The sequence below is a fragment of the Podarcis liolepis genome, assembly GCF_965112155.1.
Source record: "Podarcis liolepis genome assembly, chromosome: 13".
Classification (NCBI taxonomy): domain Eukaryota; kingdom Metazoa; phylum Chordata; class Lepidosauria; order Squamata; family Lacertidae; genus Podarcis; species Podarcis liolepis.
This window is the reverse complement of record NC_139573.1, coordinates 54,430,598-54,447,654: the sequence shown is the minus strand read 5'-3', so window position 1 is coordinate 54,447,654 and position 17,057 is coordinate 54,430,598. Positions and strand designations below refer to the sequence as shown.

The following is a 17,057-nucleotide window of genomic DNA, read 5'->3' as shown; positions in this document are numbered from 1 at the left end:
AATGCCTCCTGAAGATATTTATCATAATCTATCAAGGAATCAAGTTCTGTGACTCCAGCCCCATTATTCATTCCACTTTCTTGCCTTGGGGTTACAACTGGTGGAGTGTTTGGATTAGGCTCCCTTCGATGTGGAGCATAGGGTGGAGGTGGAAGCAGCTCTTCCTCTGGTCCCTCAAAAATGGGTTTGAGTTTATTTGGCAAGATTCCTTTCCTGGCTTCGGCTTTTACAGCCAATAATTTGCATCGTTGGACTTTGCATTCCCTTATCCATGGAGGATTTTTATTTAATGTGCTCAGCCAGGAATCTATATATGAAAATTGTTCTGGGCACCCTCCAATTTCTTTGGCGATGTTAGACCAAAGTTTGCTTACTAAATTTATATCAAAAGTTCCCTGAGATGGCCATCCAGTATTTTGCTTTGGCCACTCTAATTCACATAACGTTCTCAGGCGCTCTGGCGTCATTTTGACTCCATACGCCCCTGAGAAGGCTTTCTTAAAATTATTTAACATACATTCAAGAGGTGTATTTTCCCCTTTTGAACCCCCAACTCCCATTGTATGGCCCTGTGAAGTATCCACTCAGTCACTCACACACACGCTTCGTGGGGTTTCTTGCCCAGATGGAGTCGCCTCACTGGGAACCGAAGTACTACCCACTCCACACTCAGGTCAGCTACAGATTGCTCTGTACTTTCTCACACATACAATGCGCTGGATACTTCACCACACACTACCTCCCAACTTCCCCTTTTCCCCCACCAGACCACCATCTGATATACCCAACCACCTAGCGTACTCAGTTCCCACTTACTGAGACGCAGAAGTTTGATCAAGACTTCTCTTCCTCCCAATTAATTGGAGGGCCAAAACCCCTTAGTGCACTTACCCCTGGTTGGTTCCGTTTCCCCCCGGTCCGTCGCCGCCAGTGAGCAGGGTATCAGACAGACGAGACTTCTGCGTTCCCCCTGGAAAAATTTACCAGTGCGCGCTTGGGTAAGCAGTTTAGAGATCCTCTCTCTTGTACCCTGCTCAGTAGAGCGAAGGGGCTGCGTTCCAGCAGACCACTTATCCGAGTCACAGGGCACCATAAAATGTAGCACCCTGCTTGTGGTTAACGCTTAGCTGGAATGAAATATTCAACGCAGCAATAGAGAATTTAAAATAATTATTTATTTGTCAGACAAATAAATGAGAGGCACAGTGGTATATGGTTACCAAGCTCTGGCCTGGCCTCCTGCCATTATGGCCAGCACTTATATTCCCTTAATCCAGCCCCCTTTGCTCCTCCTTGGGCTGCCTCTGTCCAATCAGCCTGGTTGGATTTCCTATTGGCTGATTGCTATAACCAATCACAAAAAGATACACCCATATCCTTCTGTCCTTATAAGGAACACAAACAGCTATATATTGTTACATCTATAAATGACAAATAAGTAGTAATATATCTTACATGTGTCTCAACAAGGAATCTTAATTACCAGCTCACCTCTTGCCCTCCCTGCCCTATTGCCTTCTAAAACAAATGGTTAATCTTAAATTTTTATCTTAAACATATGTCAAGGATCTTGAGTTTCACATCAACATTGAAAGATATCCTTCATTTGAAGGTTTCTAAACAAATGTCTGGCAGCTAATATATCAGGACAGCATTTGATGGCGTCTTCTTGTCTGGCAAGAGGCTGGACTGGTGGCTGACTTAATTTCAAGATAAATACAACTCTTCTAGCATTTGTTAAATCCTTTGCATAATTACATTTAAGCCAACATATTTAATACACAACACAGATAGCCTCTTAAAAGGAATAAGGCCTTTTTAAAGTAGAGAGAGAAAGAAAGAAAAGGACTCAGTTTAAAACAGTTTCAAAAGAAGGCTCCTCCCCTTCAGCAAGCTGCTTTTCCCATTATCTGTTTAAGGAAGAAACAGCTTTAAAAAGACTTCCCAGCTAGATGCTTTAAAAAGACTTCCCAGCTAGATGTTTTTTCTCCCATTTACCTCTAGCCTTAGAAAATACAGCTCAAGGTTTAAGAGGCCCATGGTATCATTTTACTATTTGCCCATTCCTAATTATATTTATCTCTGCCTTTGTTATCTTCTGTAACATGTAGGGTCAATGTCCTGCTTTTAGTCTGTAATTTCAGCTTTTATGACTTTGAGAATTGTTTTCTGCTATCAATCAAAAAGGGGGCCCCTTGTCTTAGGAGAATGGCCAAGGTTTTCTCTGCCTGGCATTGAAACATTTGAAAATCTTTTAGGCTCTCTCTAATATACAAGTCCTGATCAAACATTAATAAAATGCAGGCTTATGCCTGATGCCTCAATTCTTTCCTATGAGAAAAGGTATTAGCTTTCCAAAAAGAAACGTACCCCAAAACTTATTTGTGCTATATTTTAAAAAATGCGAGCAATCAGATGCAAAAGACAGTATGAATGTAATCAAATATTATTATTTTAGACTGATGTAATGCATCAAAATATATATGATTACGTTCATGTGGATGACCGGCAGGATTTCTGCAAACAACTACACTGGGCCATGAATCCGCCACAACTCATTTCTGGACAACATATGCCAACGGAGTCAGGTATGTTTGGTTAACAGTCTGTCAATACAAGTAGATACCTGCAAGATAATGGTGTGGAGGGAAGGAAATGGGGCAGAGGTAGGGAGATCTTTCCTTATCTCATTTACCCACCCACTTGCCATTGGTCACACTCTCTGCTTTCATTTTGCTTTGCTCCACCACCCCCCCACCCCCATCCTTTGCTCTATGCACTGCTACTCTTCCCTGCCATCTCAATCTCTGATTCCACTTTACAGGCAGCCCCACCCCCAGGAATCCTGGGAACTGTAGTTTAAGGGTACTGGGAATTGTAGTTCTAAGAGGGGTAAACTAGTTCCCAAAGTTCTTTAAATGATTGTGGTGTGCATGTGAGTTCTCGCTCTCTTTTCCCCTCGCTCTCTCTCACGGACGCACCATTCCTCAGATGTGTGCTGTTTTATCTGTTGTCATTGTTGGAATTGTAACTTTCGTATCACAATTTTTAGGAGACGAATTCATCCTTAATGAAATGTTTAAAGCACAGGAGGGTAACAGTACGCCATCAGACTTTTCATCCTTTTTAACTCGGTGCTTCACTTGTCGAATTCGCTGTCTTTTAGACAGTACTTCTGGCTTCCGTGTAAGTAAATCATACGTGTTATTAGTTCATTTCAAAAGAATGACGTGTGTGAAATGTAGAAATCTTGAAACAGAGCATTCTTTATAAAGGCATCCCCCCCCCCTTTGTGCATGTTCTACTCATGCGCAACTGCGTTTACATGCAGTGCCAGGAAATAAGTAAATAATCCAATTCATATCTGGAAATGTCCTCATGGCTCACAAGCAGACCCTCCCTGGAGCCTGAAGAGGACGGCAGTGAGCGTGGATGAAGCCCTGAAGTGACTGGAGGCGCAGCAGGGCTTTGTTTACACTGTTCAGCCTCCTTGGCTAACAACTTTCCTGCACATCCTCCAGCCTCCTGCCGGCTCCAGAGCTTCAATCCTAGTTGTGGATATTTTGGGATACATAATTTTTGATCTGGATTGGAGAGAGCAGCAGGTGGGATGTTTAGGTGGTGCTCCCCACTTTACACAGTTTTCGCTTACGCCCACTGGGGCCTAGAACATAACCCCCATGTAAGTTTCAATTATTTTCGTAAGGCATTGCTGCTGCGACATTGCAGTAAAGGGGTGCAATATTGCAACTGCAATGCCTACGCTTCAGGAGGGAACTACTGTGGTGCCCCGCAAGACGAATGCCTCGCAAGACGGAAAACTCGCTAGACGAAAGAGTTTTCCGTTTTGGACATGCTTCGCAAAATGAATCTCCTATGGGCTTGCTTCGCAAGACGACAATGTCTTGCGAGTTCCTGCTGGTTTTTCCCCCCTCCCCCCCCTTTTTCTAAGCCGCTAAGCCGCTTATCAGCTGATCTGATCAGCAGATAAGCCGCTAAAAGCCGCTAATAGCGCTAAGCTGCTTATCAGCTGATCCGATCAGCAGATAAGCCATTAAAAGCCTCTAAAAGCCGCTAATAGCGCTAATCCGCTAATCCTTCAATGGGCTTGCTTCGCAAGACGAAAAAACCGCTAGACGAAGAGAATCACAGAATTGATTCTTTTCGTCTTGCGAGGCACCACTGTATATGACAGGCGAGAAATGGGAGAGTTAAAGATTGCTTCCTTCCCCTTTCTGCTGCTGGAAGTCTTCCATCAGTGGAACAGGATCATTGGATACAACCATTCACAGCTGGTGGGGTGCATGAGGTTCTCTTGCACAAAAATGGCTTTTCTGGTTCCACAGAGGAAGCTGCCTTCTACTGTCCACAGTCGGGGGCAGTTGCTGTGCAGGGTTTCCGACAAGGGTCTCCTAGCATTAGCTAGTGACTCCAGGGATTGAGCTCGGAAACATTTGATTGCAACTCACATCCTCTGCCAGGGAGCCATGGCCCTTCTGCAGGTTTTGGACAGTATGCAATTTTTCTGAGAACCAAAGTGGTGGCAGCTGTTTCTGCACAGCTGGATCTCAGAATGACTCTTAAAAAGGAGCCAGGTGGGTCAGATTTCTTACTTTTTAAAGCACATTTCCACTCTCATACTTTCATGTGGCTCAGGATGGAATACATGGAGTTTTTAACATCTCAGCTCATAGAATTGTAGAGTTGCTTCCTTCCTTGTGGGCAAATGAGAGGAAGACCAGCCCAGAGAAACCTAGCGACTTCACATCTAAACAGTTATTGAAGCCCAAGTCATCCTGTTACGGCTAAAATCTGAGTGCAGGGCTACTCTGCCACCCAGCTCGTCGGACTAGGTCTGCGGGTCCCTGCGGAAGAAAATGAGCTCAGCCAGACAGGAGCAAACTGCAGAAGATCCAAGTTTATTGCGCAACAGGTTCAAGGCGAGATTGAACAGCGAGAAAGGGGTGACATGAACTTTTGAAATTTCCCTCCATATCCCAGAATACAGTGCAAAATACATCCCAGTTACATCATGAATACATTAAGAAGAGGTTGGGTTACACAGATTACATCACGAATACATTAGGAAGAGGTTGGGTTACACCGGATTAACATATGGAGGAGGGAGGGAGGAATATGCAGAGCTGGAGATATGCGCAGATAAGCACATCCAATGGTCCATGTATGCATAGTCTGTCACCTGGCATCGCAGGGAGGAAGGGCTTGGCAGAGCGATTTGACCGGATTAGGGTCTTGACACCTTGCTTGAGGGATTATGGAGGACAGGGGAGATGTCATGGGGTACCAGAGAAATTGAGCACATTGGCACATTGATTTTCTATGAATTTTATAGATTTTGTTCCTTTTGACATTGACAATTGGAAATAAATGGATATATTGTAGCGAAGAAGAAGGTGAAGAAGACATGCCCCACCCCCTTCCGTATCACATCCCAAAGTCTTACACTCCATCTGATACACCTCACTGGATTGTGATATGATTCCTTGCCACATCAGAGCTGTCTCCACTCTGTTATCCATGTGGATCTTCTCAAGGTAGAGGTAGGGATTCTAGCTACATCCAAGTGACTGTGGCAACGTATGACTCTACCCAATGATAGGAACCAAGCAAGCAGAGTCAGAACATTACAATTTGATGAGGTTTACATATTTCAAATGGCTTTTGTGGAACAATGCTTGCCAACTTTCCCTGTGTTTTTCCTGTTTTCCAGGCAATGCACTTTCAAGGCAAACTGAAATTTCTCTTTGGGCAGAAAAAGAAGTCATCCTCAGGAGCAATCTTACACCCTCAGCTGTCCTTATTCTGCATAGTGGTGCCACTTCTGCTTCCTTCTGTGACTGACATGAAGCTAAAAAGCCTTTTTGTGAAATCAAAATGCAGATCTGATCAAGCAGCCACCACAGATGCAAAGCAAGTACAAATGCACCTTGAGACTTCCTATTAGTATTTGTCACAGCCCCAGACCCTAAGTTCTCAGAGTGCCTGAGCAATAGAAGCTCAGAGCAGAGGGTGGATCCACGCCACAGCCTGGCGGGGGCAAAGAGGGAGGCAGGTAACAGTTGGTGACGCCAAGGCTAAAAGTGGGCAAAGCACTGTAAAGCTACAGTCCTGTGTATGCGCACATAAGAGTAAGGTTCTTTTTAGTCATTGTTTCAGATATATTGAATTTTCTCCTCTGTCTATGCTGAATACTACCACTCAAATCACTCCTGATCTGGCAAATGCTGCACTGACAACCTGCCAGTAAATAACGTCAATAGTGTCAGGTTATCTTGCCTCTCAGGAGAAACTGGCCACTCTCCAGGCACCCGGCTTGATCTCCTGTTGACCTCCCTGTCTGCATTCCCGAGCAGGATCCAGGCTAGGTCACGATCGGCGATCCTCCTCAAGCGTGAGAAGAACACACCACTCTTCCCTGCCCACAGGCAGGGGAAAGAGAGAGACAGAAATGTATTTACATGCCTTTATTTCTGTCTTTGCAGCATTACAGAGAAACACGTCTGCTCTCCTCAAACTCCATCAGCAGAGAGACAAACTCCTCCTCCTGTACTTCCTGTACAGGTCAAATTACACTCTGAGCTAATTCCGGTGCCCTCTGCACTGTGAATAGACTGTCCCTCTGTTTCCCACGGAACAGTCCCAACATTCCCATTATGTTTTGCTTTCAAGCTAGCAGCTGCTCGCGGCCGCATTGCCTCTACCTGTCAAACGAGTAGCATCTTACATTCCATCAATACTTTTTGTCCTGTAATGGGATAAAGGGACATGCCCAAACATATAATGGCACTACAGTACTTGAAACCTATTCTGTAGCATTCTAAGAATGATTAATCCAGTCATATGACTTCTGCTACGAACCCAAGTAAGATAATGGATGTATTGATGTGCAAACTCTTTCAGTGTGGAATTCAGAAGTTGCTTTGAAGTGCTTTTCTGTGGCATTTATTATGACAGTGGCATGCGTGCATATCCATAGTGTAATCTATAAAAACATTTTGGTTTTATTTAATCTTTGCAGCTCAAAAGCTATTTCTGAACAGTATATGACTGATCTTCATAGAAGGAATGCTTTCCAAGAAGGTATCATTTTCACCAGTGGTTTTAAAAATCATTATTCTGCATTTATCCATGTAATAACTTTATGTGGCGTTTGCTTGAATTTTTCTTTCCTCTCAAGGTAAAACTTTCCCATTTTTTTTGCAATTACTATTGTGGCTGAGGTTGTTGATACGTAAATGGACTGCAGCAGCTGTCCTCTTGAAACATTTGCCATTCTTTAGCTGTTTACTAATCCATCTAATGGGGACGCGGGTGGCGCTGTGGTCTAAACCACACAGCCTAGGACTTGCCGAACAGAAGGTTGGTGGTTCGAATCCCCGCAACAGGGTGAGCAAGTAGATAAATAGATACCACTCTGGCAGGAAGGTAAACAACGTTTCTGTGCGCTGCTCTGGTTCACCAGAAGCGGCTTAGTCATGCTGACCACATGACCCAGAAGCTGTCTGCGGACAAACGCTGGCTCCCTTGGCCTATAGAGCAAGATGAGCACGCAACCCAGAGTCGTCCGCGACTGGACCTAACGGTCAGGGGTACCTTTACCTTTTTAATCCCTCTAATGCAAGCAGAAACCCATGAGATTTCACACAAATGGTGTTATGGGTTCCACCCCCTCAAGAATTGGAGGGCTGCATTTAGCAGTTCACTGGAGAAAAAGGTTGGGGGTGACCAAGTTTCCTCCCCATCTCTAGTCGCAGATTATGCTTTGTCAGCCTGCCAGGCTTTTTCCTTCAAGTTTCTTAGCTTTATTGACTGGTCTGCAGTGTTTGGGCTTTACTCATTGTGTTTTTTTGCCATTTTAAATTAAAATGTCCCAGAGATGTAACAGTAACTTACCCCAAAAATAACTGCCCTAGCTCCCCTGTCAAATTAAAGACCGCCTTTGCACTAGCTAGCTAGAGGTTTGTGTACAGATTTCACACATTTAGGTGTTGCTATCTAGTTATTCCGGCTGGCTGAACAAGCATATGTAGTGCCGAAACAGTGCGATTGAAAAGGGTTTAAATCGAAGCAGTGTGCTTTCATGCAATGGTTCTCCCGTATTAGGCAATGACAAACTTATGTTTTCTCTATCCTGAATGAGTGTTCAGTACTTCACTGAATAGATAGATTGCACACTTATCAGATGCTAAAGCATTTATAAAGTAGCATACTTAAAGTATTTCCCACCAAAAACTTTGTCCCTCAAATTTTATAGGAAAGAATAATAGAGAAAATGGCATTTCTCTGAAGAGACTGCAAGCAAACGAAGACCATTGGGTTTGGATACAGGCCAGTACTCAAATTCAGTACCGAAATGGTTCTTCAGAATACGCCATTGCTCTACAGCAAGCTCCCAAGTAAGTATGCTTAAAACATAAGCGTTTCAAAATATAAATATATTGTGTGAGAAATAAGCTAAGAGGAAAATTTGCTTTTTTGTTGTTCTGATTGGTGTAGAAAGTGCAACATTCAGCTAAGGACTCACGGCCAAAGAAATGAATGGAATTAAGTGCACCCAAGTAGCAGTTGCTCTTGAGCATGGATGTTTCTGGAGTCAGATAATAATAATTTAATAATAATAATAATTTATTATTTATACCCCGCCCATCTGGCCAGGTTTCTGCAGCCACTGAGTGGATAATGGGAGCTGGCATGCTGGTGAGACAGTGAGTCTGGGCATGGACCCCTGTGCCATTGCAGCATGGGACTCAAGGGAGTTCTTTAGACCACAGTGCTATCCACTCCTCTTGCCTCCTAGCTCCTTTCCGGTCCCTGTGCCCATCCATCACAGATCTTCTGTGCCCTATCACCTCTGGCTGGTTTCCAGGTGACACCCCCTCCTCATGTGGCTCATAGAGGTTGCAGTTCCCATAAGTTCTGACATGCTGTACTTTATACACTAATTTGGAAATACTGTTGCTTATGAGCATAAGCTGTAGCACCTCACCAAAAGCATCTGGTACGGCTTCTACTTGCCTAAACAAGTGCTGATTTTAGCTGGATCTACCTTTTGAATTTTTAAACAATTCAGGCACATGGAGGTGAGAGTTGAAGTCAGACCAATATTGCTTGGGTTGGCATGTTTCTAAACATAGTTTAGAATTTTATTCTCACTACGAAGGCCTCCCTCTACTGGTCAATAATGTCAATATTTGTAATCACATCCTTTCTGATCTGCTTGTGGGCAGATGTCTCAGTGGCCATGAGCAAAGCTCTTACTTGTGCAAGTATTCCATACAGTTGGAAGCATGTTTAAAATGTGCTTATCTCCATGTGCTTGAAGACAGGGCATGCGCTGCTCTGGTTTGCCAGAAGTGTCTTAGTCATGCTGGCCACATGACCCAGAAGCTGTACGCGGCTCCCTCGGCCAGTAAAGCGAGATGAGCGCTGCAACCCCAGAGTTGGCCACGACTGGACCTAATGGTCAGGGGTCCCTTTACCTTTAAGCCCACAACTTATGCATTCAGCTTTACAGGCTTTGCAAAAAAATGTAAAAGGGCCGGGGCATTCGGGGGGAAAACCTTGGAGAATCCCAACTGCCATTCAACCCAGTGTGTTTTCACTATACACGATTTTGACTTTAGGTACGATCCCTGGAACATAATCCCCACATAAATTGTGGGTTTACTGTGTAGGCTTATGAGATCTAGTCTGACGGTGGTGTCTCAGGAAGAAACGTGCTCCTGAATACAGTGGTGCATCGCAAGACGAAATTAATTCGTTCCGCAAGTCTCTTCGTCTTGCGAGTTTTTCGTCTTGCGATGCACGGTTTCCCATAGGAATGCATTGAAAATCAATTAATGCGTTCCTATGGAAACCGCCTTCAGACCAGGTCCGGGGACAGTCTGTCCCCCGACCTCTTCTGAAGGCTGGGGGGGGGGACAAGGGCTTTTCTTCCCACCCCCAGCATTTTAAAAAACCCCGGGACAGCGGAGGACTTCTCCGCTGTCCGGGGCGATGTAAAAGCCCCTGGGAAGGCAGGCAGGGGGGAGCAAAGACTTTCGCCCCCCGTCCGCCTTCAGAAGAGGTCCAGGACCTCTTCTGAAGGCGGGCGGGGGGCGAAAGTCTTTGCTCCCCCCCGCCTGCCTTCAAAAGCCGTCTGCGATAGCGGGAAGCGCTTCCCTGCTATCCCGGACTGCTTTTAAAATGCTGGCGGTGGGGAGCAAAGCCTTTCGGCCCCCGCCGGCCTTCCTGGACCTCTTCTGAAGGCCGGAGGGGGGGGAAAGGCTTTGCTCCCCACCACCAGCATTTAAAAGAGGTCCCCGGAGATTTCCCTATGGGCTTTCTTCTTGCGAAGCAAGCCCATAGGGAAATTCGTCTTGCGAAGCACCTCCAAAACAGAAAACCCTTTCGTCTTGCGGGTTTTCCGTCTTGCGAGGCATTCGTCTTGCGGGGTACCACTGTACCCATTGCTGGAAATGGCAGGAGGGTGCCAATCAGATATTGCATGTTATATATATTTGACCACCAAACCATACACATGCATGATTTTTTAAAACTTTATTTTTAAAATTTTTAAACTACAAACATCTATATAGCACGAAAGGCAAAACACAATAAGAAAAGTGGAAAAGGAGAGAGAGAATGTTGGGGAAATAGTTTACACAATGATATTAAATTAACATCAAAAAGTTTTATAGAGTTATTTAATCTGCTACTCTCTCATTCAAAAAATGACTTATTGGAGAGGAGCTTTCATTCTTGTCAGGAGTGGGCTGATTAACAGTCTATTGGAGGTGCATTCTGGTGCTTAACAAATAGATTAGCTAGAGAATTAGGCATAAACAGGCATCTAGAGCAGTTGCTCCCCCCTGACACTGAGAGCAAGTTTACCTCCTATCAATGACAGCCAGCTGCACACACTCTGTCTCGCTTGCCAAAGCCTCATGCTTTGCACAGCCACTTGTAGAGCAAAACGTAAGGAGCCAAATTGGACATCTGGGTAACGGTATGGAAATAAATTGTTAATCTCAGTGATAAAACACACTACATTAAAGGAAAGGTCTTCATACAACCTATAGCTTGTGGGATTTCATTGCCAGAAGATAGGCTGCTTCGCTTTGAATAAGGATTTAACATATTCATGGAGGAGACAACTGCCAGTAGCTGTAAGCCCCCATCTCTGTAACTAGAACCCCATGCCAATAAGTTGTATACCTCCAAATGCCCGTGAACAGGGGGTGTTCCTCACCTTCATGCCTTGGCTATGAGCTTCAAGAGACTTGTGACTGCAGCTAAAGCAGAATGGGGGATTAGAGAAACTTCTGATCCAGTGGAAATTCTTAAATTAGTGAGAAGCTTTTTGAAACCTTTTTGCTTCTTCAAGATAAATGTAGGTATATTTAAACACTTTTAACTGAAACTTCCCAGTCAAGTTCTACTTAGAGTAGACACATTGAAATTTAAAGACCAGTTAGTCACGTTTTTTCTACTGTTAGAGTCAACCTTTTGCAACTGTGAAACATGCAGGAAAATGTACCGTAAGTTAATATTTAATGGAATAATCCACACACATAAATGCGAGGATACTGCGCAACATACACACTGGTAAATTTATAACATATAATAAACAATAATGCACCATTCAATCAAAATTGAAAAACAGGCAGCTGATAGCAGTGATATGCCAATGAATTCTTGCTCTTCTCCATCACCATATTTCACATGTTGCTGGGGGGAAAAGCTTTTATAAATTTTTAAAAATATATTTTTTCTACCTTTATTGAAAGGGAAGACTGTCATCAGAAGATAGCAAGCAGCACCGCAAACACAAAAAGGAACAGGGAAAACCTTGTACAGATGAAGTATAGTAAGTGTGCCCCAAGGAAAAAAGAGCAGGACAGCATAAAAGTCAAGTTTGAACCTTGTACAGATGACGGAGAATGTTTTATTCAGCAAGAACTTGTCGGTCCTACTGCATCGCTATTCGGTACTCAATTCAGCAACAACAGAAATGGCATTTCGACTTCAGTGAATCCATCAAATTACTGTTCTAGAAGTCAGCGTAATGAGACTACATGTTCAAGCAAAACTCCTAGACCTTTCTACAATAGAGACCAACGGCTCTTTAGTTTATCATCAACCTGTCCTTCTCCCTGGGGTGGCACAGAAAATTGCCAGCCTCATCCAAGCTTGCAGCAGTACACAACACAAAGTTATTCTGGAGAATACATGAAGTTACAATGTCCATTAGTATCCTCAGAAACGCCGTACAACACGGGGTTGGCTCATAACATCAAAACTGAATACGATTCAGATTCTGAAAATATAGATTCTGTTTCAGCAAGTCGGGTCTGGATTGGTGAAAACAGCACAAGGAAAAAGCAAGCGATCCGTTTTCCTACTAGGGTTCACCTCAAAACAGAACTGGACCTCAGTGAGCATCTGTCTCCTTGCCAAACCCCAAAGCAGTGTGTTTATCCGCCGTATAACTGGCAACACATTGTGATGAACCATCCCAGCCTCAGCAGAAGTGGACCTGGCAAAGGAGTTCACAGCAAGGAGATCGTTCCTCTGAGCTCCCAAAACTCAGTCTGTGCAGAAGCAGTGGAGGCTGCACAAGACACACATTACTGGAATGAATTTTATAATCCCAGTTTAGTAGAAGAGAGGGGGCTGAATAGGCAAGTTCTGAAGATGCAGTGTGAATTAAAAACCCCCAGCTTTATTCAGACAGTCAAACACGAGCCCTTAGAGTCTTCACGCATGTCTGGCAGAGTACAAACAACTTTTCCTGAAAGCACATTAGCCAGCTCTCAACCTCATAAAATAATGGGATGTGCATTTTCACAACAAATGGTATAGGTGTGCTTCCAAATGTTCACAACTGCCTTGTTAGTGCAGAGATGGGACGAAAGAGGAAGTTTCTCATTAATAGGGCACTCCCTGTTACAGGGATTTAAGGATCTATTTGACATTGTTTTGGGGCAACACAGTGTCCTAGCCATGGTTAGCCCTCCTTAACTTAAGGATAGTGTGTGATAGGTACCCATATATATAGTACCAAACATCCACAAAACATGACAGAGAAGTGGCCTTAATATTCATAAAAGCACTGTACAATATTATTGCAGGCAATCCCCTACTGAAATTGAAGGCCAATTTAAATGTCTGTTTTAAGAAAAAGAAACTGTTTGCATAAAACAACATAGCAGTTAATTTCTCTCTGCTGGTAGTTCTTTAGTTCCCAGGTAGTTCAAACATCTCTCTTGTGCTATTCAAAAATAAAAAATTAGTTCCATATGAACAACAGGGATGCAAAAGGCATACTTCTCCATTTCCAGTCTTTTAGGCTCCAAGCAGGAGAAGTTAAAAAAGAGAGAAGGTGGGTATCAGAAGAAACAGAGTCTCTATGGACACAAAGTAGGGGATTACTGCAATCCTAACTGGAGATGGGGCATAAGAAGATCTCTAATCTGCCCAGGCCAGCTTTTATGGCTGCTGAGAATGTTTGGCTATTATTCTTGCCTCTTAATAAATTGTAATTTGTGTCTGGAACCCCTGATCCTACAGATCTACATATTGCAGTGGCATAAATGGTGATTAGCACTGTTTCTACTCATGCTGAGGCATCAGGCATAAGCCTGCATTTTATTAATGTTTGATCAGGACTTGTATATTAAAGAGGGCTTAGATTTTCAAAAGTAGATTTTCAAAAGTATTCATGCCAGGCAAGAAGGCTAGCTGCTTAAGAAAACACTGACAGTGTTTTCTTCCTCTTAGACAAGGGGCCCCTTTTGATTGATAGCAGAAAGCAATTCTCAAAGTCGTAAAAGCTGAAATTACAGACTAAAAGCAGGACATTGACCCTACATGTTACAGAAGATAAAAAAGCAGAGATAAACATAATTAGGAATGGGCAAATAGTAAAATGATACCATGGGCCTCTCTTAAACCTTGAGCTGTATTTTCTAAGGCCAGAGGCAAATGGGAGAAAAAAGCATCTAGCTGGGAAGTCTTTTTAAAGCATCTAGCTGGGAAGTCTTTTTAAAGCTGTTTCTTCCTTAAACAGATAATGGGAAAAGCAGCTTGCTGAAGGGGAGGAGGCTTCTTCTGAAACTGTTTTAAACTGAGTCCTTTTCTTTCTTTCTCTCTCTACTTTAAAAAGGCCTTATTCCTTTTAAGAGGCTATCTGTGTTGTGTATTAAATATGTTGGCTTAAATGTAATTATGCAAAGGATTTAACAAATGCTAGAAGAGTTGTATTTATCCTGGAATTAAGTCAGCCACCAGTCCAGCCCCCTGCCAGACAAGAAGACGCCATCAAATGCTGTCCTGATATATTAGCTGCCAGACATTTGTTTAGAAACCTTCAAATGAAGGATATCTTTCAATGTTGATGTGAAACTCAAGATCCTTGACATATGTTTAAGATAAAAATTTAAGATTAACCATTTGTTTTAGAAGGCAATAGGGCAGGGAGGGCAAGAGGTGAGCTGGTAATTAAGATTCCTTGTTGAGACACATGTAAGATATATTACTACTTATTTGTCATTTATAGATGTAACAATATATAGCTGTTTGTGTTCCTTATAAGGACAGAAGGATATGGGTGTATCTTTTTGTGATTGGTTATAGCAATCAGCCAATAGGAAATCCAACCAGGCTGATTGGACAGAGGCAGCCCAAGGAGGAGCAAAGGGGGCTGGATTAAGGGAATATAAGTGCTGGCCATAATGGCAGGAGGCCAGGCCAGAGCTTGGTAACCATATACCACTGTGCCTCTCATTTATTTGTCTGACAAATAAATAATTATTTTAAATTCTCTATTGCTGCGTTGAATATTTCATTCCAGCTAAGCGTTAACCACAAGCAGGGTGCTACAATGCTGCTCAGGAAAGCCCAGTTTATTTCCTTCCAGTTGGAAGTGCCTGGTGCTTCTATGAATCATGAGGGCAGGTGTTAAGTCCAACTGTTAGCGCTGCTTCAGTTGGTTGGAGTAGGCAACCATCAGACAAAGTTGAAGCCAAAGCCTATGGGCTCTGGGGATGGGGCGTGAACGATAATACAGAACTGTAAAACATGATTTAACTTGAATATCTCCTTGCTTGCATTTGTATTGTAATGCTTTGCTTTCCAGTCATATTTTATATGGAATATACAATTGCATCTCTGCAAAGCTTCTAATGGGCAACGTACATTGAATTTAATTAAGTCACTGTTTTGTTTTTTTGTTTTATAAACCCAAATACTAACACTGGATATTTAACCTAGTCATTCATGTGTCCTGTTGCCTTCCTGGACAAAAAAATATGCTACTAATTTACAGCGTAATCTGATCCATATCTATTCAGAATATTGAGTTCATTGCGTGATGTTCAACTAAGTTTTACTGAGAGTAGATCGATCATAATTAATGAACATGATTAAGTTAGGTCCATTAATTTCAACAAGTCTTACTCTCAGTAAAACTTAGTTGAATACCAGCTAATGAGACTTATTCCTTAGGGAGAATCATAATCAAATTTCTCTATCAAGAAAATAATGACTTTCATGTTCCCGAAATGTATTAATAGGGGAGAAATTATAGACCATTTTTCACTATGAAGACAATTTCACTACCAAATGAAAATAAGTAGTAGCTGTTTATTTGAAGGAGCAGAGACTTTTAATGCACAATGTAAAGTGATCAACTGATATTTTAGCTTAATCATGCTCACTGTTCATAAAATATATTATCCAGTTGCTCTGTGATCTTCATATCTTTAGCATCATTTTTAAGTGATTAAACAGTATTAGTATGAATAGAAAAAGTCTGCAAAATAACTGTTTCTGAATAAAGTTTCTATGCTTGGTTTTTATCCTTCAAAATGTTGGTTTGCACATGTAAAAATAGATTATGTGATTTACATATATTACCTCAAATGTCTAGTTTGAGTTATTGAACTGATCAGCAAAGGTAAAAGAGGAAGCAACAAAAATAGACTTTGTACTACTATTTTAAGACACTATATTTCTAATTTATTCTATAATATCAGTCCTAGTAGCCTGAAAATATATCAAGCTGAGGCTAAGTAGAATAAATTCATTATCTTGGTATATTCCTCTGGAAAGGAAAAAAGTATGCTCAGAATTACAGCATCCTGTCTGCTTGACAAAATAGTAGCACTATTGAGAGCCTTTTTGTAAAGGTTTATTACTCTTACAATCTTAAATAATATTACTTACATTTATACTCGGCTGCTGCCTAAAATGTAAAATCCGGCATTTGTTAATAAATATTCTATATTTAAGTGTGGAATTTGTAATATTGTTCAGTGTCGCCTAACGTGTGAAGATTCTTGTACAGCGGTACCTCGGTTTTCGAACAGCTTAGTTCACAAACCACTTGGAACCTGAACGCTGCAAAACCAGAAGTAGGTGTTCCATGGCTTTAAAAGAGGGTTAGGCGACTGAACGGAGGAGAGGGCAGTCAAAGGCTGCTAGTCCTGATGGAGACAAAATGCTTCAGAAAAGCCGTTGCAGGAAGTCCCAGGTGGGCAGAGGGCACTTGGGCTCAAATCCTGCTTGCGGCTTCCCCACACACATCTGGGTGGCCCCTGGGAGAAGAAGAGGCTGGACCAGAGGGGCCCTTGGCCTGATCCTGCTGGCCCTTCTTGTGCGGTTCCTAAGCCCCCCCTCCTTCCCCCTGTCCCATCACCTCTGAGACAAGAAGACTTCATCTGGGCTCCAGTCCCTCCCGGGATGCGGCGGCTGCCAGGCTGAGTCTTTCCCTCCCTGCAAAGGAAACAGAGACATCAGCAGGGGCCTGGCTCCCAGCCACGCTAGCCCCACTCTGGGGCGGGAGGGGGGGGGACACCTGGGAAGGGGCATTTCCTCCTACCTGATCTTATAAGCTTTCCCCACTTGGCCTCTGTATGGGCGTCTCGGCTCCTTCCCAGCCAGCCTGGCACAGAAACAGCGGCCAAAGTCTCCTCCCTCTCTGAAATAACTCAATATGATGTTTTAATGGGAGGAAACTGGCTGCTGCTTCTGCGCCAAGCAGGGCCGGGAAGGAG

At 43.0% G+C, this 17,057-nt stretch overlaps 1 protein-coding gene across 1 annotated transcript in view; it reads left to right on the top strand.

Annotated features, from left to right (window-relative positions):
* Window positions 1-16,292, top strand: part of AHRR (aryl hydrocarbon receptor repressor) — a 63,725-nt gene extending 47,433 nt beyond the window's left edge. The window contains exons 6-12 of the mRNA XM_083473201.1: window positions 2,459-2,588; window positions 3,053-3,186; window positions 5,732-5,931; window positions 7,040-7,101; window positions 8,276-8,417; window positions 11,790-13,635; window positions 14,896-16,292. Coding sequence (XP_083329327.1) covers window positions 2,459-2,588; window positions 3,053-3,186; window positions 5,732-5,931; window positions 7,040-7,101; window positions 8,276-8,417; window positions 11,790-12,864 — 1,743 coding nt within the window. The 3' untranslated portion in view covers window positions 12,865-13,635; window positions 14,896-16,292. The remainder of the gene's footprint in view (window positions 1-2,458; window positions 2,589-3,052; window positions 3,187-5,731; window positions 5,932-7,039; window positions 7,102-8,275; window positions 8,418-11,789; window positions 13,636-14,895) is intronic.
* The last annotated feature ends 765 nt before the right edge of the window (window positions 16,293-17,057 follow it).